Source organism: Dothidotthia symphoricarpi (genome assembly GCF_010015815.1).
Source record: "Dothidotthia symphoricarpi CBS 119687 unplaced genomic scaffold P153scaffold_21, whole genome shotgun sequence".
NCBI lineage: Eukaryota > Fungi > Ascomycota > Dothideomycetes > Pleosporales > Dothidotthiaceae > Dothidotthia > Dothidotthia symphoricarpi.
Window position 1 is genome coordinate 279,697 of NW_022985028.1, and position 25,842 is coordinate 305,538.

Here is a 25,842-nt window from a genome sequence, read left to right on the forward strand (position 1 = left end):
TCCTCGAACCATTCCTGCATGTCGACATGATCGCGATGAACAATGTCTCGGCCGAGTTTTCAGACAAGCTCAGCTAGTGGAGTCACAGTCAGCAAAATTTGAAACATGCAAAAGGCTGAAGGGATTCGTCATGTGAAAATTGCAGCACTTACTGACAGACCGCTTTCAACTCGAGATTCGACCGTTGGTGTCACGAGTAGCACGGTGTGAGCTATGTTCTGACATGTGATGGGACGGATGTCGGAGGCCGTAACGTCTTTCCACTACCCCAGTTTTTCACGCGTGACAGCCTAGCGCGGATGGGGTTAGCGTACCCCATGAATGAACGAACATGTGCCTCGGTTCGGCTCTGATGACAGTGAGCGTCGCATAAGACCCGTGTCTCCTCTCCTCTCTTCGTTTCTCCACACCCGCCTTCCAGGAACACTCGTTCGAACCTCATTCTACCTTTGAACTTTGGAATTTCGATATCCACTCCATCCAACATGGCTTCTCCACGTATGTACCCTGTCTCATCACGAGCCACCACGCCAGCTAACAAACCCAAGAACAAATCCGCACCACGCTCACCGACCTGCTGAAGATTCAGCACCCGGTCATGCTTGCGGGCATGAACGTGGCTGCTGGGCCTAGGCTTGCGGCTGCCGTCAGCAACGCTGGAGGCATCGGTGTTCTCGGAGGCATCGGGTACACCCCAGACATGTTGCGCGAGCAGATCGCCGAGTTGAAGGAATACCTGACGGACAAGAACGCGCCTTTCGGTGTTGACCTACTGCTTCCTCAAGTCGGTGGCTCTGCGCGCAAGACCAAGTAAGTAGCGGCGATGGATCTGCTAGGAAAAGGCCTCCGTGGCTGACTCTTGTATAGCTATGACTACACCAAGGGCAAGCTGCCTGAGCTCATCGACATCATCATCGATTCTGGTGCCAAGCTCTTCGTCTGTGCGGTCGGTGTTCCACCCAAGGCCGTTGTGGAGAAGCTCCATGGAGCTGGCATTCTCTACATGAACATGATCGGACACCCCAAGCACATCAAGAAGTGCCTTGACCTCGGCGTCGACCTCATCTGCGCACAGGGTGGTGAAGGTGGTGGCCACACTGGAGACGTCCCCACATCTGTCTTTATCCCTGAGGCAGTCAAGATCGTCAAGGGCCACAAGTCACCCTTGACCGGCGAGCAGGTGCAGATTGTTGCTGCTGGTGGTATCTACAGCGGCGAGTCGCTTGCTGCTATGCTTGCTTTTGGTGCCGCTGGTGTCTGGGTTGGTACTCGATTCATTCTCTGTGAGGAGGCTGGTGCCTCGAAAGACCACCAGGAGGCCGTTCGAACTGCCGGCTGGGACGACAACGTTCGCACAATCATCTTCACGGGGCGACCTCTGCGTGTTCGCACCAACAAGTACATTCAGGACTGGGAAGAAAACAGGGCCTCCGAGATTAGGGAACTCACTAGCAAGGGTATACTCCCTGTCGAGTATGACCTTGAGAAGCTTGGCGATGACATTGACGATGACATGATGGACAACGCACGACCCCATCTGATGGGCAAGGTTTCCGCCGCAGTCACCGAGAAGAAGAGTGCGAAGGCAATTGTCGATGAGCTCGTGAACGACGCCGTCAAGGCGCTGCGGACAAGCAACTCGTTGATCGTTTCGAAGGCTAAGCTATGAATATGAGTTTCGATCGCTTTTCTTGGACATTCAGCAGGCGTTTGATTCGGTTCCGTTGTTCATAGTAAATGTCAACGTGATTATCTTTCAACCGTACCATCATATTTCCCATCGTGTCCTGTGCAATACTTCAACGACAATCACTTGAATAACCTTCGTTCAATGAGTAGATTCCGCGCCGAGAAGCTTCTGGCTCGCGGAACATGCATACGATGGCATTTCCTAGAGGCTATCATGGAGGAATATATCCGAAGTTCAATCAAAGAATCTATCGGCTTTGTGGACCCTGACATGGGTTTGGATATCATCGATAAGACCATCACAGAGATTGTTGCAGCTTTCGAAGCGCGCGATTGGTGTGGCGTCGAGCGATTGGCTTACGGAGGCGACTCCTTGGTGCAATAGGAGGGAATGTCCGATGTTGATGATCTTAATTTATGGAGATTCGAAGGGGAACCTCAATATTATCCATTCCATCTTTTTGACCGTCTAAATACAGAGACTTAAAGTAGAAATTAAGTTGTCGCAAGAGAGGATCTAATTAGCAAACTTAGGAAGACTTCTGCAGGATATTCCGATCCCGCTGACTTTGTATCGATTTCGGAAGGTGACAGTAAGGCAATAGGCAAGTAGCACATACATCGGAGTGTTTCAGATGCGTATTGTTATGACAAAAATAGATTATATTATATAAGATCAACACATATAATCAACGAGCTAAGATTATAGGTACATCATCTAATCACTCAAAACTCTAATTATCGCCGGTTGCAGGGTTTCTGAGCTAGTGCCATGCCAGGCGACGCGTTGGATATAACCTCCTTGAACCACCCAACTTTCGCCTCTTCACCCTTCATTCTTGGAATAATATGCGGTTTCAAACTAAGGTCCGGTCCAGGGTCCGAACCAAGGTCAAACCCAAGGTCAAAAGATCACCAGGTCGAGATTGGGAGAGTGAGCTTCGGGAAGTGCGCCAGCGTATCTGTGCGTATGTTCAACGGCTTCCCTAGTTGCGTTACGCTTCAAGCTAATTCATATAGCGGCAAGCGGAAAGAACTCGCTTTAGCAAATAGGTAGGTGTCTTCCGGCGCGGTTTAGATCTGATTGATTGACCATTCCATCCAGGCTATGCGATATTGACGATGAAATCCAAGAGCTAGTCTGGGAGCGTGCAGAGGTTATCTTGCAACGAAACCAAATCTTGAGCGAGTAAGTAACATTGCTTCACTCTAGCGTTGTGAATTCCTACTGAGATCCCATCCCCTCAGGTCTATTGAACCCGTCATCGAGTCCTACTCCAGAGCTTTCAACCAATCACTCATGGCCAAAATGCGCAAGCGCCTTCCCCTTGAGCTCCGGGATATGATCTATGCACATCTGTGGGATTTTGAAACCCTCGATACAGCGCCTCACAGAATGTTTTCGCCTTTGAAGGAACCGTGCAGAGAGAGCAAAGGCAAGTGTAAGACGAGTGAGCACGCACATGATGATAAGCCACATTTTGTGAACCCAGATTTTGTAGGACGCGAGGCAAGTTTGGAAATCGTGAAGGCATGGTACAAGGCTGCGGCTATCTCGCATGGACATCTGTTTTTCGCTTACACTAGTGATGCGATTAAGAGTCTGCTCACCACGGATGCGTTCCACGTCGGCCTCAATCCCGCGACCGTTCTGCGAGCAATGACGATCGATGTTAATCTTGATTGTTTGGCAGCCATGGAAAAGCAACGCAAAGTAATCAGCGGAACAGAAACTACCGACATGCTTGACATACCGAGTTTACAACAAGAGTTCGAACCACTACTCAAAGTCAAGAACAAAACGGGCTTCAAGCTTACGTTCGACGTAACGCAGTGGCACATCAGACTGAATGTTTGGAAAGAGATGTTCGAAGTCGTTAAACCAGTTGTAGATGTTTTCAAGAAGGAGGGTGCGATTATCCGCGTGATCTTCAAATGCCACTACCACTTGGACGGTTATATTCGTCTAGAGGGAGAGCTTGACACGGCGAGCATATTTCCTCCTCCAACATGGCACCAAGACGCCGTGGCACATTTCGACAAGGTATGACGAGTCCCTCAAAATCGCCTCTTAGAAGATCTCGAAGATCAATGAACCGTACTGATAGTCCACTTTCTGCTTGCTAGCTACCCCACATCCCCGAATCAGATCGAGATTATCGGTATGAAAATGACCCAGATTACGATCCAGACGAAGACTCAAACCCGGACCCATACGATTACTTTTTCCCCTGATTCAGATTTAGGAACCGTCGAGGACTCAGGTGAAAGCGGGATCAACGCGATGCGTCAACTTTTGTGGACGCAATATAGTGGTTGGGATCTTAATGTATACAATTTGCATCGATGTCATGAACTTCTACGAGTCCTGGCAGCGGGTTGAGGAAAATACAAAGGCACTCTGAATCTTGCGAATGTGTTTGGTAGAATAGCAGAAGGCAGAATATCACGATACACCTACAAACAACTCTAGACTCACGATAAGCGCCGTCTCATCGATCCCAGCTTGCCCGCCTTTAGCTAGCGGGGTTTCTTTGTGTCACCGTCAAGCCTTCCACAATGCTCATCGCGTTTGTCGAAGCGTGATCTACCATCATCGATTGAAGAAGCTGTCATACTTGCCAATCTTCCACATGCTGCGCCGCGAACAGTCACCGAGGCATGACTCCTATTGTCTTACTCCACTCTCCCGGGATGCGGTAGATCGCCCCACGTTGTAAGCTGATTGGATGACGGCATGACTAGAGTGAGATGCCTATCTCGGAACGTATCATGTACTCAACAACAACGCTCCTACATCCTCGGTCCTCTCTTGTCTATTGCTCTCTTACACATTGGGCATTTGCAGTGCAAGTTTGTCTATCTTAACCTCTTCCGCTTTGCGCCTTCCTCTTTGTGTTCCTCTCAATTGCAACTTGGCAACTCGCAACGCCACCATGGCCATCGGCGAAACCCCCTCCAGCCCTCAACAGGCTGCTCCACCGCAACCTATTGACATTGAGGCATGGACTGAGCAGGCAACTGCCGCTCTGAGCTCTGTGACTATCGCTACCCCTGGAGGAGAGGTGGTGGCGGGTACCTCGGTCACGCTTGCGATTCCGCTTGACGAGCATGACGCGCCTCCCGCTCGTGCGCGCCCTGCTGGAGCTGCCACGGCTGCGAAGGAGGGCAGCTACTTTCCCCGCAAGGAGCCGGTACGACGTGATAGCTTGAAGAGGCGTGAAGCGCTGCTCAAGGGCAACGAGGGCAGCCGGCGCAGGCAGAGGTGGGAGAACGGTACGTTGGGTTCGCCCCTCTCAGAGACGCTTTGCGCAGCGCCGCATCGATGCTGCATATGTTACGACAACATCTAATAGTGCTGATCAGACCACCTTGTCAACAATCCCTACGCCGAGCCCCCCACATCCAAAGATTGGGAAGTCCACCCCACGCACCGCGTCGCCCACTGCCCCTACTACCTCGCGCCACTTTGGGACGCTGGTCTCAAGCGTCAACAGAATGAACGCAAGGTTGCCGCTAACGCGGTGAAATCTGCGTCGAAGACGGTAGCCAACAAGCCCACGAGTCCTGGTGTCGTGCCTAAGGAGCTGCGCGAGAAACTCAAGCGCTCCCGAGGCGCGAAAGGCCTGCTGATGGACCTTGAGGGAGAAGTACGGAAGTTTGTGGCGGATTGGGAAGAGAAGGAACGCAAGGCAGAGCAAGACGGCTTGCCAGCTGACCCCGATAGTGAGGACGATGAGATCGTGTTTGTGGGACGCAATGGTCAGATGAACGATTTCCAGGCAAACTCGGAAGCTGAGCGAGTCAAGCGCGAGCTCATGCTCTTCGAGACGCCAGAGGAAGATGTGGGTGGTAGCTTTGGACGTTGGCTTGTGCATCATATCGGTGTCTACTATGGACTTAGTACGTGGAGCGTCACGGTTGGTAACCCAGCAAGACGTGAAGCGTATGTCGGGCTTAAGGATGCGAGGTCGAGGGCTGGCGACAGTCGTCAGATCTGCGCGCCTTTGCCTCGACCACTCTATGGCTTGGTTTAAGCTATCTGTGGCAACTTATTGCCTGACTGGATTCATCCTGACACTTGTTCGGGCGTCGCTCGGGTTGGTTAGGTCCAGTCACTTGCTTGTCCTTTATAATGCGTGCAGTCTCATGTACCTATTCGCACATCCACACAGTCTTGTTACCATCTAGTCAATCACGTCTCATTCGCGTTTGTACTGGCATGTGCTCTGCTTCACATAATCACCAACTGATCAAAGGCTAAGTCGACTGTCTGACGAAGTTGTAGAGATACGTCGAAGTGGCCTGATAGTATCGTCCCTGCCGTTAATTTTATCGCTGAACGCCTCGCTATTAGTTCGGTTCGCAGAATGGCAGCTCCGCAAATGTAGGTATAGCGAGAGGCAGTCACAACCCACAATGGCCTCGACAACAAACCCAATGCGTCACGCTCGACCTTCGCTACCTTCTCATCTCTCCACTTTTTCTCACGGGGTCATGCTTGTTTGGCTATGATTCAATATTGTCCTACTTGAGCTGCACCTATACTCCCAGCGTATTCCTCCGTATCTCTATGGTCATTTTCTCTTCCGTCTCTCCATTATCAGACATTACCTCGACTCACAAGCACGTTCTCACCTCGTCCAACTGCTCGCTGCGTCCTTCAGGCGATATCAGACGCGTACCGCCAACACGGCGGGCAATCTTCCTTGGTAATGTGTGTCTATTCTCTAGCCACACTTTAGTGCCTACGTAGTAGTAACTGTAACAGCTCCGACATCAACCGTCAACCTGCTCTCCATCTGCATCCCGAGCTGCGGAGCATTCCCAGAGCTACGGCAAGGAACACTTGAAAGATTTGTCCTAGCAGCCATCGACGAGGATTTTGCAGTTCTGGCGACCTCAGACGGTCAAAGACCTAGCCTAGGGACGGCGTACTCAACAAGCATCAGCAGAAGATATTCGGCACCCGGCTCAAGCTCAAGTCGTCGGAAAAATATTGAGCAAAGACTCGAAGTCGTAGAATATAGCCCTTGGTCCAAGAAAAGCCCAGAATACATTGACAAATCGATCGACTGGAAGTACGAGATTGAGCGGTGCAAGGCTGAAGAGGAGCAGCGAAGGACAGACAAAGTAGCGGCACGCAGAAGGAAAGAGCAACGGAGAATCCAGCGCCAGCTCGACGGTTCTCGGTCGAATTCAGCTTCGCCGAGCATCACTCGTGTCAACTCCATTAGCTCATTTACCCGTGTCAACTCGAACAGTCGCGTTCACAAGCTAAAACGCGTTCAAACCGGAAGTACAGCCAACTCTGGGGCATCAGTCCACTCAGCCACCTCCAGTAGATCGTCGACTGTCAGTCGAGTTCAGTCCCTGCCACAAGATGATCGAGGCTCTGAAGGACATGAAGCACGGAAAAAGCAGCAGCTACGAGAATCTGGCGCTGGAGCGGACAGCCACTCAGATTCTGCATCGTATGGAGGACAAGGACAGCGAGGATTCTTTGGAAAGTACGAGGGGAAGAGTGCTCGGTAAGTGATATTGCTCCACCTCTCAATTGAGATTACTGACAGGATCGAGCGAACGCGCGCGCGATTTATGGACCGAATCGCTGTCTCGACGTGATAAGCTTCGCCCCAGCTTCCTCAAGAAAGATAGGAGCCGCGATCGTCGAACACAATCCGACGAGTAGGTCGTACGTTCACTGCTCGTCCGCAAAGGAAAGCTCGCGCCTTGCTGCTCTCGAGCATCTCCTCGTCATCACTGAAGACCTTTTACAGCGGCTCATGGATGCGGAGGGCATCACCAGTAGCGGATGGCTGCCAGCTACGCCCCAAGCACAACATGCTGCAGCATAGAATACTGCGAGTATGAACGGCAGCTTGTACAGTCCGTCGAGCGTGGGTGGGAGTGTGATTGGTACAAGCAGTGTACCAGCGAGTCGTAAGGGCAGTGTAACACCACAGGAGTAAGGACATCGCTTTCTCAACTACTGAATGTACTGACAGTTTATGACAGTCTTTCCTCCGACCGTCTCATCAAAGACCTTCATTCTCCTGCGGCTGGCCAGCACATGCAGTACTTCCAACACCCACAATTTCTTCGTGGACACAGCGACTCATCGTCCGCCTACATGAACCCGCCAGCGCCGATGCAACTCATCCCTCGCACGAGCAGCGATGTCATTCAGCAACCAAAGCCTATGCCTGTTGGTCAGTCTTACGGCAAGCTCGGCCGGGTGCAGTGGAATCTGGGGTCTGAGGGGTAGGTTTGATATGTTTGTTATCCTCAGAAGTAGTAGCGTAATCAAAGTCTAGTCCAACCATGCCATGATTTGTGTCCATGGAGTCTCAATCAGGATATGGGCTACATGTTCGCACTCGGAAGACCCTACGTGATGAATCCATAATCAGCCTGATACGAGTCGATGAATGACCAGGACAGCTGTCCAGTCTTGACTTGTTGCCTGCCTCTTTGTCAACCATTGATTTAACTGTCTATAGTAGAACGACGCATGTGTATGGCTGTCAGTGATTCTTGTGTGGAGGTTAGGCAGTGTGATGCCAAGATTTTGAATATCGCTTGCCCCACGCAGCGCCACTTCCACTTTCGAATCGGCGGCACCAACGGACAGAAACATCGCCATCACTGCAACGCCTACACATCCCACCCACCACACATACCGCAGCCATGTCTCGAGTAGCAGGGTAATCTAACCTCCCCACACTTAAATTCCGCATTCACTAACACATCGTAGGCGCACCGACTGGGCCGAAGAAGAGGACGACAACGACGTTCAACTCCCCGCGCAGCAAATCACCAAGAACAAGGATGGAACCGAGACAATAATCACATACCGCATCGGCGACGACGGCAAGAAATACAAGACGACCCGCCGCATCAAGAAGACGGTCATCAAGCAGGTGGTGAACCCCCGCGTGGCCGAGCGCAAGGCATGGGCGAAATTCGGGCAAGAAAAGGGCAAGGCTGCGGGCCCACAGACAGACACAGTCTCGGTCGCCGAGAACATCCACTTCCGCCCCGTGGCCAACTGGAAGGCCAGCACCGAGGACAAGGGCGAGGACGAGAAGAAGCAGATGGAGCTCAAGAACGCGAAGATCAAGTGCCGTATCTGCTCGGGCGACCATTTCACCACAAAGTGCCCCTTCAAGGACACCATGGCCCCCGAAGGCGACGTTGCGCCCGCAGACATGCCCGACGATGCGCCTGGTGGCGCGCAAGGTGGTCTGGGGACTGGCGCCGGTGGTTACGTTCCTCCTCATCTTCGTGGCCGCGGCGGTGCGGGTGAGAAGATGGGCGGCAAGTTTGATCGCGACGACAGCGCCACGCTACGCGTTACGAACGTTTCCGAAATGGCCGAGGAGCAGGATCTGCGCGACATGTTCTCCAGGCACGGACACGTTACAAGAGTCTTTTTGGCAAAGGACAGAGAGACAGGACGGGCCAAGGGCTTTGCGTTTGTCAGTTACGCCGACCGAGACGACGCCGCCAAGGCCTGCGAGAAGATGGATGGATGTAAGTCGTGTTCCAGTGGTGGTTATGACGCTCTGGGCTGTGCTGACATATATCACAGTCGGTTTCGGACATCTTATCCTGCGTGTCGAGTTCGCGAAGAAGGCTTGAACGGGTCAGTTCGAGGGTATGGGCAGGTCTGCATAGCGGCGTTTGGGACATGGCATATGCTTCATGTCAATGTCAATGTCAATAGATGGACTGTGATGGCTGACGGTAGTTATTACGAATGGATTCCGAACGACACTCTTCATGATCTGGCAATTCTGCGCTCATCTTGATTGACTGGTTTGATTCGTGATCGTTGCTTGACTGTTTGAGACGGCCACATGCATTTCAGAGCTTGGGCAGATACCACAATCAAACCTACATGAGCAAAGCCTTAAAACAAGGTGGGATCATAGCTCATCAAGCTGCTATATACTGGCAACCAGCAGACGTCCAAACTCACTTGAGCCTCCCAGTTCTCGTGGATGGATGCCGAGCGAGGAGATAGTGCAAAAGAGACTACGAAGATCGTTCCGAGACGGGAACCTATCGATTGCAAGCATGAAGCGGCGAGATCTGCAAAAAGAAACGGAAAAGAGTGTATGTCGACAAAAAGGCAGATTGAAAGACAATCCAGCAAAAGGGCAAAACAAAAAATGTTCCGAAACGGGGAATTGAACCCCGGTCTCCCCGGCACTATCGTTTCTGATGATCTGATGAGAGCGGGGTATACTAGCCACTATACTATTTCGGATGAGACAACTGTTGTGTTGTTTGATGGAAGAATGGCGTTTGTCAAAATTTACATTCTAATCTCGCACAGTCTCGAGCCAATCCCACACCAAGAAGCGACCATCTTCCATGGTGACTCTGGGAGTTATCCAAAGTAGCCACAAATCAACCGATTTACTCAGAATTCGATAGAGTATCGTCAGCTCAGTCGTCAGCTTCTGGAAATTGGGTGACTATATTCTCGTATGGTTCCTCGGTCTTGAACGGTCTTCCGGATCCTCTGATGTCCACTTATGGACATACACAATCCGCCAGCAGAAACTACGGCTCACCACTGCTTGGATTGTCATATTTATCTCATTCTTCTGTCCGGCAGCATGCTTGCTATTCATACTACCTCAATCGTGGAGCACAGTAGAGGCCCTCGTAGTTGACAAGTCGTCCATCGCAAAGTGTTTACTGTAGAGAAAAGGCAAAGATTACTTGTGTAAGAACTCAAGACTCCCAGATTATATTAAAGAGCAATTAATCTTCTGTGTCGCACCTTGAAAAGTCAATGATAGCTGTGAGAAGGCCTCTTCAACAGCAGACTATGAGAAAACTATGTTATCAAGTCTATCTGCTAGTATTCAAATAGGCTCATGAGCTACGATTTGTCTACTTATCTAGACTTATACAGTAACACTCATGATTTGGTTACTGTTTGCATTGTCTGAGCTTTACAATGAGCTTGCAAGCGTGATAATAACTTAAGCCGTCGGCATGGCCTCATACAAGACAAGGTTCCATGGTACAAGGTCTAGGCCGATCATTTTCAAACTATCTACACCAACCTTACGGTTTTGCGCTCCCAAGCTTCTAGCCGCGACAGTTGCATTGGATCGAAATAAAACATTCCCATTCTTTCAAATGTAGCGACCATATCTGTTGAATCTTCGATGACCGGCTTAAGGATAAGACCCTGCAAGGGCGAAGATGTACGTCCCTGGCCGTCATTTTTCTCATCCACATGTACTAACAATGCAAGACATGTCTCTTGGATAGCAGTGAAATCGATCTCCAGATCAGCATCTACATCCTCCCCCCAGCCACGTACTGTAATCGACAAGATGTACACATTGTCCTGATCGCTGGCCAAAAGTAGACTCGTGAGCGTTTGCCCGCGTGTCTCTGGGTACAAATCTTCATCAACGCTTGAAGCCTCGTCCCAGTATCCATAACCACTATAGTAAGAGGAGAGTCGTTTGTCTACGTATTGTCGACTACGTTTCAGAGACATCGTGAAACCTCGTACAGTGATGGAAGCCGATGTGACCTGGCCGTAAGGATTGCTTTCGTCGCCTAACACGATCTTATCGTCGATGAGCTCGATAGTCGCTGATGTATCTTTTAGGCCGTCTTTGTTGTCGAACTGCACCCGCTCGTCCGTAACCGCCCATGACCATGATGGCGCACGATAGGGTTGCACATGCTCGCAAGTACTCATCTCAGAACGCCACAACAGACCCAATGCCAGATCCGAGCTCCATATTCCGGCTAGGTATTTCCCACCCAACACACCGTGCAAGCGTTGCACAATACCCGAGAACGCGGGAAACTTGTCAGAGCCAAAGCTGAGTTGTCGATGAGAATACTGTTCGACTAGCCCGTAATAGTCTTCAAGAAGACACCTGAGGTCGGGATATGAGGTCTTTGCAGTTGGAGATGATATATCATGAAAGATAACACTTGACAGATGCTCAAACCGATTTTCCGGTACCTGCATGCCTGATGTTGCTCCGTCAGCGCTACGATAACCGGCGGGACAGCGCCAGTAGATCTGTCGTTTGCCGTAGTAGAGCTGTCGTGGCGGAAGGATCGATTCTTGCAAGCACCAGCCACGAGAAGAGAGAATGGAAAATGCGTCTAGCGAATGCAAGTTTTCGTCGTCAAAGCCTTCGCGCTCAACCTGGACTGTTTCCTGGGCATTATCAATGGACATCTTTATGCGGACTGGTCGGGGTGACGGGGCCTGTGTTGGAGACTCCCTCGTTAGGATCCCATGCGTACTGCCTTTTGAGGTTAGTGCCGATATCGTGACTGTCGAGTCTCGATATATAGAACCCATCTTCTTGGACTCTTGCTCCCAATCCTTCTTCGAGTCTTGTACGATGCAAAGGCAATCGATCCACAGATACTGAATTCCCAGTCGTCTGACAATGGTAACCGCATCTCGGAAATTACGTGGAAGATCACTGAACGGCAGCGTTTCTTGGAACGTTTCCATCATCTTGCTTGACAGCACGGGCGTGATGCATCCTCCCCAACAGTGGCTCAGAGCAACATACTTGGCCCTCAGTTTATTAGGTTGAACGATGCGGAGAATCTCCAAGTCATCTATTCCAACATCAATAACACGGGTCGGAAGCTCTGGAAGAGTGCCGGAAAGGCAGCCCGAGTGCATGATCTCACATTCATGTAGCCATGTAGTTGCGATGGTCATGTTGCTGTCAGATTCTAGCTGCTCGTCCAACTGATAACGGCCTATTCGCAAATGTCCCGAGAACAGAGGCCTATCTCTCGGAATGCTCAGCCTCAGCCAAATTAACGGGAACTCGGGTTGATCATCGACTTCAAGATCGTAATCATTACCATAATCTTTGATTGGACCAACTTGGACTAGAAGGCGATCATATGCGCGAACATCTGCCAGAGTGCTGTCGATCTTTAGCTCTGCAGATGTGATGCAGAACTTGATGTGTGAGAACGGCAACTTCTTTGCAGCAGTATACAATGAGTCTTCGACTTGAAGACCCGCACCCTCCCACTCGTCCGCAATCCAGCGGTCAGTGTCCCGAAATCCCTTTAAGCATTCCAAAATGAACCCACAAAAGTCACATCCTTCGTTGGCCGAGTTTTCGAGGTCTTCAATGGAATCATGGTGCTGATAAAAATCCTTCTGTGGGAAATCGTGGCCGGCAAGTTCAATTGGAACAAGATCAATGAGGTTGTTGATAGTGAGACCAGTACAGCATTGGCACCTTCCCATTGCTGCCTTATCCAACAGAACTGTGATAGATTTTAAACAATATTAGACGAGTCCATCCCCGTGAGATCGAGCTGGATGAGGAAGACGAGGAATGCGGACGCCGCGCCAACGCAATGAGTTGATCAACCTAGTGGAACCAAGCTCATGATCGTTAGTTCAAAAGGAAACAAGAACGTGATTGTTTAAATAGCTTCTTACAGATGTTTGTAGTTGTGACCGAGAGTGGTAAAGTGGATGACGTTGTCCTTCGTGAACCCCGCTTTGCGCTAGCGACGGAAACTAAAAGTTGGGGTGACTTCCACGCGCCTGCTTCTTTCATCTCTAAACGGTAATCTCGCTTCAAACTACGAAACCAGTACTAATGAAAAACTCAGGCTGTAGTTGAGCTCTTAGTGGCACAGTTGAGGGTTACAGCACTGATCTTACATGGTTCCCGCGTGAGATTCTGTTAGCTTTTTAAAAGAGTAAACAGAATCACGGTCACAGTTATGCTTTGTGAGTTTATCCCGTGTAACATTGATTTGCACTCAGATCCACTCAACCTTCAAACGTGAGTCGTTCTGTCTGTTCCCCTGTGCCGAGATCTTCTAAACTCTCTGTTACGCCTTTTTAAATCTGACACTATTTTAGCTACAGGTTTTCAAATTCAGCAACGGCTCTATTATGAAAATCGGCCCCCACTTCGCGAAGCGAATTGATTACGGCCCAAGCTACCGATTATAGAGATAGTCATGGGCGTTTTTCCAACTCCGCAAGACGCGCGAAACGCCCCAATGGGTTTTACCAACTTCATCTTGAGACCTGGACTTTCCCCGCCACATGTACCGTATCGTCGCATTCTGATGCCAATTCGAGAGCATAGGTTTGCTGCAGACAGCTTTGTTACTGTCCAAAGTGGTTGAAATATTGTACATTGCCTACTCTAAGCACCATATTGATACATATGCAGCGACGGTAGAAGAACACGCACCGCAATCCTTCACTTTCTTCTAACCGCAAACCGTTGTGCGATGCTTCGTATAGACGAGCTATTTTTGGGGGTTACAAGGGCAAGCGAGCCTTGCTAAGCTTTTCCAACGTTTAGCGAAGCTCATATAGGAAAAAGGTACCATTTCTATTCTCGCCCTTATTGATTCCTGCATGTCAGAAAAAGGTGATCATTGACCCGCTTTCATAACCCCACTAGTAGTGACGACAAGCGCTGAACAGCACATAGCTCTTCTATGTATTGGCTTGCTCCTACTGTTCTTACTTGAGGTTACGCTCGCTTGCGCATACCTTCAAGGTTCCGATGCATCCTTCTGTACATGTTGCACCCTCAATACTCATGGTAGCTTCGCAGAACGTGTACGTGTTACTCTATGCATGTTATTTTCGTTGAGAAACTGGTCAAGTTTGTCTATTCGTGTTCACCGATGACCCATGAGATGGCCCAACTCCCCCGCAGACACTCATGGAACGGGTCCAGCCCTACCGAGTACCGTATGAATTGGCCCCTTTGGGATAACGCTAGCAAGGGGGTAACGAACGGCTTTCAGGCAAAATTGAGTCTGATGCTTGTCAGTGTTTGAAGTCCAATCACATCCACTAGTCAGAACACGGTCCAAGCATTACATACTCTGTTTCTCACCGGTCTGGAGCTTCATCGGCGTCTCCATTCGCCCGGGATTCATTGTGCGAATAGCAACTGCTTAAAGCCACAGATCTCGTCTTTCATAGACGTTTGGGGCCCATTGGGGTCTAGTGAGCATGCAGGTGTGGCGCAAATACAAGATAGGACATACTCCGACCGGAGCTATATGATCATTTATTGGTGGAAATTTGGAGATCATTAGAAATGAAGTCCCTGTACGACACCAAACCCCAACACCTCTGAGTTTGCGCCTTACGTTGTTATGCACAATGAACTTAGGAAATAAAATAGTGAAGTTCTAGAGAGGCTATTCACAGGCTTCAATACCGTAAAGTAGAGACATGATAAACGGGTTTATCGTTGCTTGTCATGATATCTTCGACTATGCATATCTCGTCCCCTACCGTGGTGACATTTTGTTGTGTTCCACGACGCTCGTGACGATGTTGAAAGAAGGTTGGCTCAACTAGCACCTCGTTGTGTCTCCCCTCCAAGTGGAAGAGAGAGTTGACCAAAGCAGCTTACAAAAGTAAAAGTAAACGGGGTATAGACAGGAAAGGAAGTAATGTAGAGAATAGTCACCAACGCTCCAGCGCCATCTCGCAATAGACTAAACAGATTCAGCCTTGATGGACTGGGTACCCTTGAACTCGCCATGTAGTATATCCAACAGTTTTCGCAGGGTATCTGAGTTGTTATTTCTCCTGCGGGTGCTCTGACCATCCTCATCTTCACCATCAGCGTCATCGTCTTGTGTGAGTAGCTCAATGGTTTTCCGTAACTTCTCGTACGCAATATTAAGTTCCAGGTGCGATACCTCGAGGTTGCTGTACTTGTCTGTGAGAGTTTCTAGCTGAATTTCGAGGTTGCGAGCATGCTGCTCCTTGCGTTCGCGAAACGCGCGCTGAGCTGCGCGATTCTGAGCTCGTCGCCGCTGCAAATCAGTTAGATTTTGATAGAATCAGAAGGTGTACATGAACCTACCCCTGAGGTAGTATGTACCCTCTCGGCTGGCACACTAATAGGAATTTGCGCGAAATGTTGCTCTGTATGTGGTAGTGGACGGGGACTACTGTAAGGACTACCGCGATCTGACCCAAGATCTGATGGAGTCATTGGTAAGGGATATGATCCGAACTGCACTGGCTCGTCCATAGTTTGCGGGTAGTAGACCTGAGGCACTGGCGTGGGGAACTGATCAAATGTGGAGGAGACCTTTGCGAGGTTAGAGTGGAGTTCAAGGATAGGTTTGATTATGTGCATACTGGAGATTCACTCAAGCTGGGAACTTTAGAAAGGTCCGGAGGCAAATCGAATACTATGGCTTGTTGCGGAGGCACGTAACTGCCGTGTGATAGCCAGTAATTGAATGACTGAGAATCCATTGTGTGATGTGTGTGTGGAGTGATGAGGGGGGTTATTGTTGTTGTTTTCAATGGTTGTTCTGAGCCGAGATTTTGATCTGGCTATCCAATTGTATAACTTTTAGTTGGCAGGTCAGGGACGCTCGTAGAGAGTACAGTCGATGTTAGGTTGCTTGGGTGTTAAGAAAGGTCGGTCCACACAACGTGGGGGAGTTGAGATCTTATACAACGGGCGCGTTTCCCTATCGGCTTTAATGGGTCGAAGCCTTGAGAAGGGGTTTGTCCGCCAATATGATAGCGCGTGCATCAACGGCTACGGATGGACCCGGGATATTCGAGAGTGGGTGCAGAGTGCGGCTTGACGAATGTGGGGACATGGTCTTTCCGTAGGCATACACCTGCAGCACGGCTCAGCGGTGCGGCTGGTTGTCGCTATTCTGGTCCCCCGGTGAGTCGTAGAGGCAGGGGTCGGCAGCAGTGTACGCTATACCGTATCAGGTCTTTGATAAATGATTGGCAGATGTATCATACTAAACCACGATTAGTACCACAAGTTGAACATGCAGCTCTCGTTTGAACGATTACGTCGCCAGAACTTGCCTATTCAAGCATGTTTTGTCAAGACGCATGGTAGGGCTGAAATTCCTGTTCTATCGTGGTGAAAGTGGTATCAACTAAAATTGGTACACTAGACAAGATGAAGGATGGGTTATCTGGTGCATCCTCCTACCTTAGCCATCAGTCCTGGTCTGATAAAGAGAGCGTCACAAGATCCATGGGGACAACTTGCGGTATCAGAGGGGTACACGATCCAAGGTAGCATTGAGCTGTGCCTGGAAAATAGCGATCTAAAAGTACCACAGGAAGTTGCGTTCACATTGGTGATCGCAACCGCGGGCCGAGATCCAGTCGCCTAAAGGTGTTGCTTTGGGCTAGTTACACCCGTGTGGCTTGCAAGGTATAACCGCCGTCACCGACTTTGCACCTTTCGCTCTATCTGTTCACCAACGCGAGAACAAGTGGCCGTCACATGCATCAGGTTCCCCACGTTGCATCGATGGACGTTAGGATCAAGTCAGATACGGCGCAGAACGGCTCGATAACCTCAGGCCGCAACACTGAAGTTCGTTGCGGGATTCGTGTTTCGAAGAGCAGGAAGTGATCCAGATGTAAGACTGATGAATAATTGATGTTGTCAGTTAGATGCAAGATCGGCAGAGCCAAGTAATGCATGTAATTGGCTAGATACTGCATCATCGCGGACGACAGTTTCGAACAACCGATCTCACATCCTTCTTTCACAGTCCGACAACACGACCGAGTTTTCTGAGCCTCTTCTAAGGCTCTTGCTGTATGTTACATTTGCCTGAGACGTTTGAACGACCTTCCTACGACACCACGGTACGGCATGGTATTGTATTCCGCAGGAAATCCTCAGGTCAAGGTATTCGGCAGCGCTTACATCTCCGAAGTTACATAGAAATCAAACTCAAATGGATTCCTCGCCCGATTTGGTGGGGTTTAGCCGGGACGCAACTCTCGCCTACAGAACCTGCAAATGACGTGCGGGCAATTGCATCGAGATCTCTTACATATGGAGTGCTGCAGGGTTCGCATGCACTCCCACAAGTCGACCACATGGGGAATGTGAACTACCTTCATCGGCCCAAGCGTGCAGAAGTGAGCTGTTGTCGGCCATTCGCTGGCCTATGAAAAACATCCGGTTAAGGTATCCGGTCTGCAGAAACCCATGTTCAGCCCTATGAGTTGGTAACATGTGATTGGTTCTACGACGTTACGACATTTCTGCGCTGCTCTTGATACAGAATACCAAACGCCTAGGAAGTTCAAGGACATCTAGCCGAGCAGACGGATCTTCGCTATGCGTGGAAAGCGGGTCTAGCCAGAGCTGTTGACTGATAGAATGCGGAGGTCATGCAATCCATATTCTCACCACTTGCAGAAGACCTCTAACCATCGTCTCACATGCCTAAAGGTGTTACATGAATCAGATGTCTGTCGCTTACTTGCATCCTCATCATCTCTCTGACACATACACACGGCGGGGATATATGCCAATCGCACATGTGCCATCCACCTTCCACCCATATTATCACAACCCCAGAGCGTGATAGTGCCATGCGGCGTTGCAAATCAGGATCTGATCTTCAACGCAGGTGTTCTCTGTATCTATACATCTATTGATTGACGTACTACTCGACAAATGACTACACTTCCAGGTATTCGATAACACCAATACCATTGAATACCAAGACCTACCATCCAACCCTTTTCTTCGCGAATCTTTTGTATCGAACAGTTCGAGTGCATAAGCCGGAATTATTCTTCCTGCGAATCTTGACCTCATCAGCACTAGGTGCGAGAAATGCCTGCTGTCACACAAACCCGGGCCTTCTATCAGTAAAGTAAGCACCGACCAATCGCTCCTTACTTCCAGAAACCCGGGCTTGGAACTGAAGTGACACCAACTCGGGTGTATCTCGCAAGTCATTGTACCAATCCCCTGAACCGTCCACCTGATACTTCCACAGCAACGTTTAATCTTATGATAGTAGTTGTCACGGGTCTTGATACATACATAAGGCACGAACCACGTAGCTAGCTCTCTTACCTTACACATCACACCCGTACATATACGTACTATACCGATCTGTTACAGTAGTAGTCCCCCAAACTTCGCTCACCGCACTATCCATCTACACCATCCTAACGTTCTTGCTGAGACACAGAGAGGATATGTACCGAGACGCTATCTCAAGCGGTGAGCACTCAAGATTCGCCATCCTAGCCAACAGTGCGAACAAGGTTCTCAGACCAATAATAAACACCAAAAGCGAAATAAATCCACATACACGCTGCATCATTCCAAGCAGGTGTAAGAAAACATATATACGCTACCCTTACTCCTGTATAACCGTCCCTTGATCAGGTCCTCTGCGGCCAACTCTGGAGTGGAATGCATATAACAAGTCTATCTCCAGCACAGCGCAGTGCGATGTACTACTACCACGTCAACTACGGATACCCTGTCACTGTTCCCTTTCAGCCCCAGTCACTTCTACCGTCACACGCCAACCCATCTCTCATCTTGAAGTGTGTCTGACCAGACACCGGATTCTCCGTCCGCTAAGAAGAAGAATGCAAGCCCTTTTCGAAGCTCCCAAACTAACAGGACTGGCTCAACAGCTCACGAACCAACAGACTGAAAGAGAAACTAATTATTTGAGTGTGTTGTTCACAATCTAGTACACGACAACTAACTTCTACAGAACGATATGACTCGCTTGGAGTACAGATACAAACCCCTCACCAACCTCCACACCAGCAACCCCCTTTGTCTCTTCTCTTTCTTCTCCTTTAAACAAACAACCCCTTAACCAAACCCTCAACCCGCTCAAACACCTCCCCACCCTCCTGCCCCGTCGCCCTCTTCGTAATAACAGGAATCTGATCCCTCCCAACCTCGTAATTCCTCAAATCGGCATCAAGCCCCAGGTCCCCCACCAGCTCCAAAATCATATCCCCAACTGTCTCCGCATCCTTCCCCGCATTTCCAGACGCCGTCTCGCCGATAAACGGGAGCAGACGCGCAACCTGCGCCGCGGCCTCGGGGTCCGCAGCCTTCAGCTTAACGACATGGCCCAGCGTAAGACACGAGGTAATCCCATGGGGGATACCGTACGGGGAGCCGAGAGCGTAGCCCAGGGCGTGCGAGAGGCCAAGTCCGCCTTTCATATTGTACCCCATGAAGCCCAACGAGGCGAAGGCGGCGAGTTGTAGCTGCGTTGCCACCTCCTCGTCCTTGGGATTCTGCTTGAACGCGGGGAGGTGTTTGAACAAGCTCGCTGCAGCTTGTAGTGCCATCCAACGCCCCGGCGCCTCGGAGCACGTCGGGTGGTAGAGGAGCTCGACTGCGTGGTCCAGTGCGCGCAGGCCGGTGCCGAGCCACAGCCGCTCCGGCGTGTGCAGCGCGAACGAGGCGTCGTAGAGGATGACGGCGGGGACGAGTTCTTTTGCGCGCACGCCCGTCTTCATGCCGTCGGCTTGCGTGTAGCCGGCCATCATTGTGCATTCGCTTGCGCTCAGCGTGGTGGGGATGGCGATGTGGAAGAGCCAGTTCCCTGTTTTGTCGTGCAGACGGTAGCTGATGGCTTTTGCGGAGTCGATGGGACTGCCGCCGCCGATGCTGATCACAGTATCTACAGACCCGTCTTTTTCGACGAGGGAAGTCGCTTCGTCGAGCTGTGCGACGGGCGCATGCTGCCCGATCTTACTGAATGTGCCGGCGTGTCTGTCGCCGAGGAGGGCTTCGACTTGTTTTATCAGCGGGGTTTTGGTCGCGAGGCTGGATCCCGTGATGATGAATGCTTTGCTCTTTTCGCTTGGGAGGCAGTCTAGTAGGTGCTTCTTCACTGAGCCGGAGCCGTAGTGCAGGCTTTGGAGTTGGGTTGGCTGCCATAGGCCGGCGAGGGGGTGCGTGGTGCAGTCTGTCATTTTGGGTCTTGCTTTGCTTGAACTGGACCGTATGTTTTGAAAGGATGGTTGCCTCTTGGGTGGAAACTGGGTACACTGATCTGACTTTCGTAAAACGTAACTGTTGGGTCGATACCGTGAAGTGTGAACTCCAAGGATGGGGAGATTACTATGAAGAGGAGCAAACCTTGGTGTAACGGACGTGCAGATAGATCGTACTACGTGTTTCTGCATGAACTTCTGTCTACTATCTGTATCACCTGGAAATCTCTTGACTGGTCATGAAAAGTTCAACTCGACGTGTGGACATTGTCAAAGTAGTAATGACGTAGGCGCTTATATCTTAAATCCGACGCGGGATGGTAACCGGAGTGTTCCGAGAGGACAGTGACAAACCCGTTACCATGACCATCCCCAAATTGCATGTAGCAAGAGCTGAGATGCGGGGTGGCGAGGCTGATTCTCACAGACTGATTCAAGGCTCCAAAACGGCAATTCATCGTTAGATCTCTCTTTCCTTCACCCCAAAATCGGAAAAAGCGCCAAACGTGAAGACCAAATTCCGACTACGAACGAGATATGATGAGAATACACATTTACCTTGATCCTCAGCGCATGGGTCTGAAGTACCAGGCCAGATATATAAAGCGTATATGAGTCTCCGGGCACGACAAAGTACGAGTTTGAAACCGAAGAATGCGTCAACGGAGAAGAACAAAGAGAAGGATGAGGAGAAGCAACAGCACAACACCATGAATATTCCTACATTCAGCACAGTCCTACTTCCATCAACACCCCACCCACACATCCCCCAACCTACCTACCTCTTCGTAACCGTCCCCTGCTTCGCCGCCTCCTCCCTCATCTCCTTCTTGATCCTGCTAATCGTGCCCGCCCCGCTATAAATCAACGCAGTGTAGACCTGCGCTACACTAGCACCCGCGTCTAGAATCTCTCTCGCCTGCCGTCCATTCGTAATGCCACCCGTCGCGAAGATGACTTTCCTCGGGGTTTGCGGTGCGGGCGCGGTGTCAGGCGTGGCATGCACGGTGAGTGTTGGGGCCGATTCGGCGAGGTCGTCGATATTGGACGAAGGTGTAGCCTCATCGATGTGGAAGGTAGTTTTCGTCGTTGGGGAGGATGTTTTCGCCGGCTTTTCAGGCGCAGGGACGGCTTTCGGTCCGTCGTCGAGAGTTCTCCTGTATTTTGCTACGAGGGCGAGGGTGCGCTCGAACATCTGCGGGCCCGAGTAGCCGCCCTGTTCGAGGAGGAGGCGTGCCTCTGCGTTGGGGAGCTTGTAGCCTTTTGGGAGGGGGTCGGGCCGCTTCTTGGTTGTGTTGCCTACGATGACGCCGTCGACGCCAGAGTCCCAGACTGCTTCGCAGATGCCGGAGATTTGCTCTTCTGAGTCTTCGTCGGGGCTGACTTTGACCATGATGGCGGGCTTGGTCTTGCGGTCGATTTTCTTGACGGCTTGTACGACGCCCGAGAGGAGGCGAGTTAGGGGCTCGACGTTCTGCAGGGTGCGCAGACCGGGCGTGTTGGGCGACGAGACGTTGACGACGAGGATGTCGGCGTATTTCCCCACGTGGCTCACGGCGGTCGTGTAGTCGCGGACCACGGCTTCAATGTCTTCTTCCGAGGTTGTCTTGTTCTTCGCGACCTGGACAGCCATGAGGCGTCCAGAGATGAGCGACCCCGGAGGCACGCCAGCTTCGCCGTCAAGCACCGCTCGTTCCGCGTCTTCATCCATGCCCAGGCCAGCGTGGTATGCAAACTCCCTCACGCGCTGACGCAACCTCATAGCGACCACTTCTGCACCTTCCGAGTTGAATCCATAGCGGTTGATCAAGGCGTTCTGGCTCGGCAGGCGGAATACTCGCGGCTTGGGGTTCCCCTCCTGCGGCAACAGCGTCACAGCGCCGACCTCGACCAGCCCAGCGCCCAGCTGCAGCAGCGGTGTCGGAACCTCAGCGCCCTTGTCGATACCTGCCGACGTCCCAATCGGGTTCGCCAGTCTGTGCCCAAAAACCTCGACGGCCAGATCACCGGCCCCGTCGTCGTTGCCGCGCTCCCGGGGATTCAGGCCAAAGCTGTGCAGCACCTTCAGCATGCGGGTCCCCGCTTCGTGGGCATCCTCGCCGTCGGGGTAGATCTGGCGCAGTGCGGGCACGATGAGCCATTCGTGGATGCTGGCGCGCGTGTCGGTGGTGTAGAGGTAGCCCAGGGAAAGGCCGAGGGTGATGACGCTGCCGTAGATGAGGTTCTTGGTGCGAGTGCCGGCCGAGCGGACGTTGGTCGCGGCCTCGTGGGCAGCAATGGTCACAGACCTCGTGGGGTGCAGGAACGGGCGGTGGGAAGGGCGACAGCGGGCGATGGAAGGGCGAACGCGGAGGGCCCGCATCTGCACGGCCGTGTTCATGGTCGCGAGGGCACTTTGCTGCCCGGGAGACGGCCAACAGCTACGCAATTGCTGTTGTTGGCTTGGACGCTGCGTGATTGGAGTTGCAATGTCGATTCTCGCTTAGTCAAGCCATCGCCTCAGAAAAGCATCAAGGGTCAGCACAAGTCCTCCGATAACGCAAGTACAGATTTCGTGCATAGTCGAGGAAGACACGAGCAAAGCAATGTTCGTGAGAATGGAACGCCAACCCCGTCTGTTGCGATCAATATCATGTCGAGTCCAAACGCCAGGCTATGCAAACCCCATTCCCCTAATACGAACCCCATCTCAACCCAGACTTCCAAAACACACTCAGACATGCGACAAATGCGCCCACCGGGTATCCCCATCCACCTCTCCCTCCTCACTACTGCGCGTCAGCAGGCACTCTCCAACCCCCCACCCCTCCCATCCACATACCTCTCGCTCACAGCACAGGCCAACAAAGAAGCCGTCAAGACCTACCAATCATAGATCCACCCACTATTCATTTCCATAAACTCCGTACACGCCTCCTTGAGCGCGATATTCGGCCTCAGCTCCGCAATCGTCAGCGTCTCCCTCGTCAGCGGATCCGTCGGGCTACGCTTGAGATGCTCGATCAGCGTCGCGCGCTCGTACGACCGGCCGTTCTTCGTCACAACCGGGTCGTGCATGATCTCGAATGTTATCCCGTCGACGAGGTAGTCGGGCACTTCGCGCTTCTGCTGGTGCTCCGGGTCGGAGATGGCGAATGAGGTTCGGAGGTCGTCGCGCTTCTTCTCAAACTCGCTCTTGCGCTCCTCTTTCTCTTCATGCCCGTCGGCGCGGCTGACGGCGTTGGATTCTATCCGCGCGTCCACCTCGTCCATATCTTTCTTGTACTGCGTTTCGAGCAGCGATTCTAGGTCGGAGAGGAGGTCGCCGCGTCGCCGTACGCGCTCGCGCTCGCGGATGTCCCACTTGGCTTTCTTGCACTTGAGGACGAGGGCGGAGATGGTGGCGGCGTTGGATGTTTGTTGTGCAGAGGTAGTACATAGTTCGTAGGCCATGAGGGCGCTGGACAGCGCTTCATTAGGGTGGTTGATACTGAGTTGTGCTTGTGCTACATAGATTGTCAGCCCCATGCCACCCCCCTCCATGCGCGCATGTATAAATAGTGGTATGATGCAGCCTACCCAGATAGAAAAACGCCTTCATATTATCCTTCAACAGCTCGATACTCCGTATACAATCATCGATAACTCCCTCCCACTTCTCCAGCTTCAGCCGCGCGTTTGCCCGATTTGTAAACAGTAGCGGGTTGCTGGAGTTCTTCTGGATGGCCTGCGAGTAGTACGCTTCCGCGCCATCATAATCGGCATTCTTAAAGCATTGATTTCCTTGCGTTTTCAGCTGCTCGGCGGCATACTCGTTGCCTGGCGCCATTCTGCGTCACGCGTGGATGGGAAATGGGGAGTGAGCGTAGAGGGCGTGGAGGAGGCGGAGGAGACGTCGGAGTTTAGCTGTGGTGATTGGTACGGGCGAGAGTGAGTGGGGCGGTTTGAGCGCGTTGTGGAAACTTCTAGATGATGAGGTGAGCAAGCACGAGTATTTATTAGGAGAAATGCTGGGATCGATGGTTTTGCCCGTAGAGCCACTCCCGACTGACTATGAGACGAGGCTGGCTGGCCGAAGGTAACTCGGTGCATAACAGCTCCACGTCCACGTCTTACTAGCGGGGTCTGAGCTGTCGTGTGCCTGGAATGGGCTGGGCGACAATGTCAACCCCAAACCAAACGTGATGCAGTGTGATTGTGGCTTGAATGGAATACATCTTATTCTCTAGGGGAGCCAATTTTGAGAATTTACATATTTAGACGTTTGAATTTAACAATCTGCAAGAAGCACTTGTAGAAGCAAAGTACTTTCGAGTAGAATCCATACGCCGTACGCCCTTCGAAAAGACTTCTACAAAGCTACAAAAGCATATTGGTAGTGTATCCCTATGCACCCTGCACAACAGGCACAACACCATCTACTATCACACTATCTGTAGGAGCCAGACTCTCCTCGTCAGTAATCTTCGAGTCCCTCCTCTCCTCCTTGTACAAGTTCGGGTAGCTCCTCTGCCTCCTCATACCCTCTCCATCTACCCCTTCCTCTCTATTCCGACTAGGCGGCGCGCTTCGCTTCCTTTCCCTGATATCCTCCCGTCCTTCTGCCTCATCCTCGTCCACACCCTCCTCCAACGTCGCACCTCTATTCCTCACCCTTCCCCTAAACGTATGATCAAGCTCAGCGTCACTCCTTCGTCTATGCTTCTTCTGCGCGATAGTCGGAGGAGAAACACTAGAAGAAGGTGAAGAAGGACGATGATGTTTCCGGTGGTGAAGCCGGTATCGAGAGCCGCTTGTGCGGTCGTGGCCTCGTGAGGGAGAAGAGGCGCGGCGGGGAGAGTGCGAAGACTTGCGGCGGCGTTTGAGGCGGCCACGTTCTTCTGCCTCGAGATCGGAGGAGATGAAGACGAGATTATCATCTATCGCGCTATCGTTCGTTGAAGCTGGGAGTCGAGCCATGGTCGACATGACTGTATCTGATTGCTTATCGTTTGCATTCGCCATATCTGCTCTCGTCTCAACTGCACAGAAAACAGCAGGGCAGCGCGCGTGAGCACTGCGTAGTGCGTGAGGGGTGCATTAGTCTCATGTGTAACGGGCCGTTTAGAAGAGCGTTCATGTTGCGAAGGAAGCGTGCGGATGACTGAGTGATAGCGTTCAGATTCAGCTGACATCATTGGTCAAAGCGCCATCACGGGGTAGTAGAATGAGTCAGCAACAGTCATCATAATCAAGAGCATGGAAAGTGACGAGAAAGTCAGACAGAGTAAGAGCTCACTATCAGCATCACTTTCCAGTCCTTCCTGCAGGCTGCGTTGTTCTTTAGTTACTCGGCCCACTCCTCACGTGTTACAGCTACC

General features: G+C 51.4%; 10 protein-coding genes and 1 non-coding gene across 11 annotated transcripts; 5 read left to right on the top strand and 6 right to left on the bottom strand.

The window, feature by feature from the left end:
- Positions 1-485: 485 nt before the first annotated feature.
- P153DRAFT_360631 (NPD-domain-containing protein) lies at positions 486-1,669 on the top strand (the record flags this gene model as incomplete). Its single annotated transcript, XM_033666929.1, has 3 exons — positions 486-498; positions 549-810; positions 868-1,669. 3 exons carry the CDS (start codon positions 486-488, stop codon positions 1,667-1,669), a joined length of 1,077 nt encoding a protein of 358 aa, XP_033519392.1.
- Positions 1,670-2,443: 774 nt separating this feature from the next.
- On the top strand, positions 2,444-4,149 carry P153DRAFT_370325 (uncharacterized protein). Its single transcript, XM_033669016.1, has 5 exons — positions 2,444-2,657; positions 2,710-2,742; positions 2,795-2,878; positions 2,938-3,733; positions 3,817-4,149. Exons 1-5 carry the CDS (start codon positions 2,539-2,541, stop codon positions 3,922-3,924), a joined length of 1,140 nt encoding a protein of 379 aa, XP_033519393.1. The 5' UTR covers positions 2,444-2,538; the 3' UTR covers positions 3,925-4,149.
- Positions 4,150-4,625: 476 nt separating this feature from the next.
- On the top strand, positions 4,626-5,726 carry P153DRAFT_301088 (uncharacterized protein; the record flags this gene model as incomplete). The annotated part of the gene is made up of 2 exons (XM_033664365.1): positions 4,626-4,965; positions 5,056-5,726. 2 exons carry the CDS (start codon positions 4,626-4,628, stop codon positions 5,724-5,726), a joined length of 1,011 nt encoding a protein of 336 aa, XP_033519394.1.
- A 1,346-nt stretch (positions 5,727-7,072) lies between these two features.
- Positions 7,073-7,957, top strand: P153DRAFT_379085 (uncharacterized protein; the record flags this gene model as incomplete). Its single annotated transcript, XM_033669843.1, has 3 exons — positions 7,073-7,220; positions 7,270-7,497; positions 7,698-7,957. 3 exons carry the CDS (start codon positions 7,073-7,075, stop codon positions 7,955-7,957), a joined length of 636 nt encoding a protein of 211 aa, XP_033519395.1.
- A 405-nt stretch (positions 7,958-8,362) lies between these two features.
- On the top strand, positions 8,363-9,463 carry P153DRAFT_370328 (eIF-3 RNA-binding subunit). Its single transcript, XM_033669017.1, has 3 exons — positions 8,363-8,396; positions 8,447-9,225; positions 9,284-9,463. The coding sequence occupies exons 1-3, from the start codon at positions 8,380-8,382 to the stop codon at positions 9,331-9,333; spliced, it is 846 nt and encodes a 281-aa protein (XP_033519396.1). The 5' UTR covers positions 8,363-8,379; the 3' UTR covers positions 9,334-9,463.
- A 406-nt stretch (positions 9,464-9,869) lies between these two features.
- P153DRAFT_t112 lies at positions 9,870-9,964 on the bottom strand. Its single transcript has one exon. It is a non-coding gene; the product is annotated as a tRNA-Glu (tRNA).
- A 683-nt stretch (positions 9,965-10,647) lies between these two features.
- On the bottom strand, positions 10,648-13,195 carry P153DRAFT_349168 (HET-domain-containing protein). Its single transcript, XM_033666237.1, has 2 exons — positions 13,169-13,195; positions 10,648-13,111 (listed from the first exon to the last, which is right to left on the bottom strand). The coding sequence occupies exon 2, from the start codon at positions 12,968-12,970 to the stop codon at positions 10,766-10,768; it is 2,205 nt and encodes a 734-aa protein (XP_033519397.1). The 5' UTR covers positions 12,971-13,111; positions 13,169-13,195; the 3' UTR covers positions 10,648-10,765.
- A 1,682-nt stretch (positions 13,196-14,877) lies between these two features.
- On the bottom strand, positions 14,878-16,137 carry P153DRAFT_117959 (uncharacterized protein). Its single transcript, XM_033661954.1, has 3 exons — positions 15,869-16,137; positions 15,588-15,818; positions 14,878-15,537 (listed from the first exon to the last, which is right to left on the bottom strand). The coding sequence occupies exons 1-3, from the start codon at positions 15,986-15,988 to the stop codon at positions 15,214-15,216; spliced, it is 675 nt and encodes a 224-aa protein (XP_033519398.1). The 5' UTR covers positions 15,989-16,137; the 3' UTR covers positions 14,878-15,213.
- A 3,074-nt stretch (positions 16,138-19,211) lies between these two features.
- Positions 19,212-20,779, bottom strand: P153DRAFT_370331 (Dehydroquinate synthase-like protein). Its single transcript, XM_033669018.1, has one exon. It carries the CDS (start codon positions 20,480-20,482, stop codon positions 19,346-19,348), a length of 1,137 nt encoding a protein of 378 aa, XP_033519399.1. The 5' UTR covers positions 20,483-20,779; the 3' UTR covers positions 19,212-19,345.
- A 502-nt stretch (positions 20,780-21,281) lies between these two features.
- P153DRAFT_434709 (FMN-linked oxidoreductase) lies at positions 21,282-24,621 on the bottom strand (the record flags this gene model as incomplete). The annotated part of the gene is made up of 4 exons (XM_033673102.1): positions 24,062-24,621; positions 23,413-23,988; positions 23,325-23,365; positions 21,282-22,952 (listed from the first exon to the last, which is right to left on the bottom strand). Exons 1-4 carry the CDS (start codon positions 24,309-24,311, stop codon positions 21,282-21,284), a joined length of 2,538 nt encoding a protein of 845 aa, XP_033519400.1. The 5' UTR covers positions 24,312-24,621.
- A 247-nt stretch (positions 24,622-24,868) lies between these two features.
- On the bottom strand, positions 24,869-25,441 carry P153DRAFT_360638 (uncharacterized protein; the record flags this gene model as incomplete). Its single annotated transcript, XM_033666930.1, has 1 exon — positions 24,869-25,441. The coding sequence occupies one exon, from the start codon at positions 25,439-25,441 to the stop codon at positions 24,869-24,871; it is 573 nt and encodes a 190-aa protein (XP_033519401.1).
- Positions 25,442-25,842: the final 401 nt, after the last annotated feature.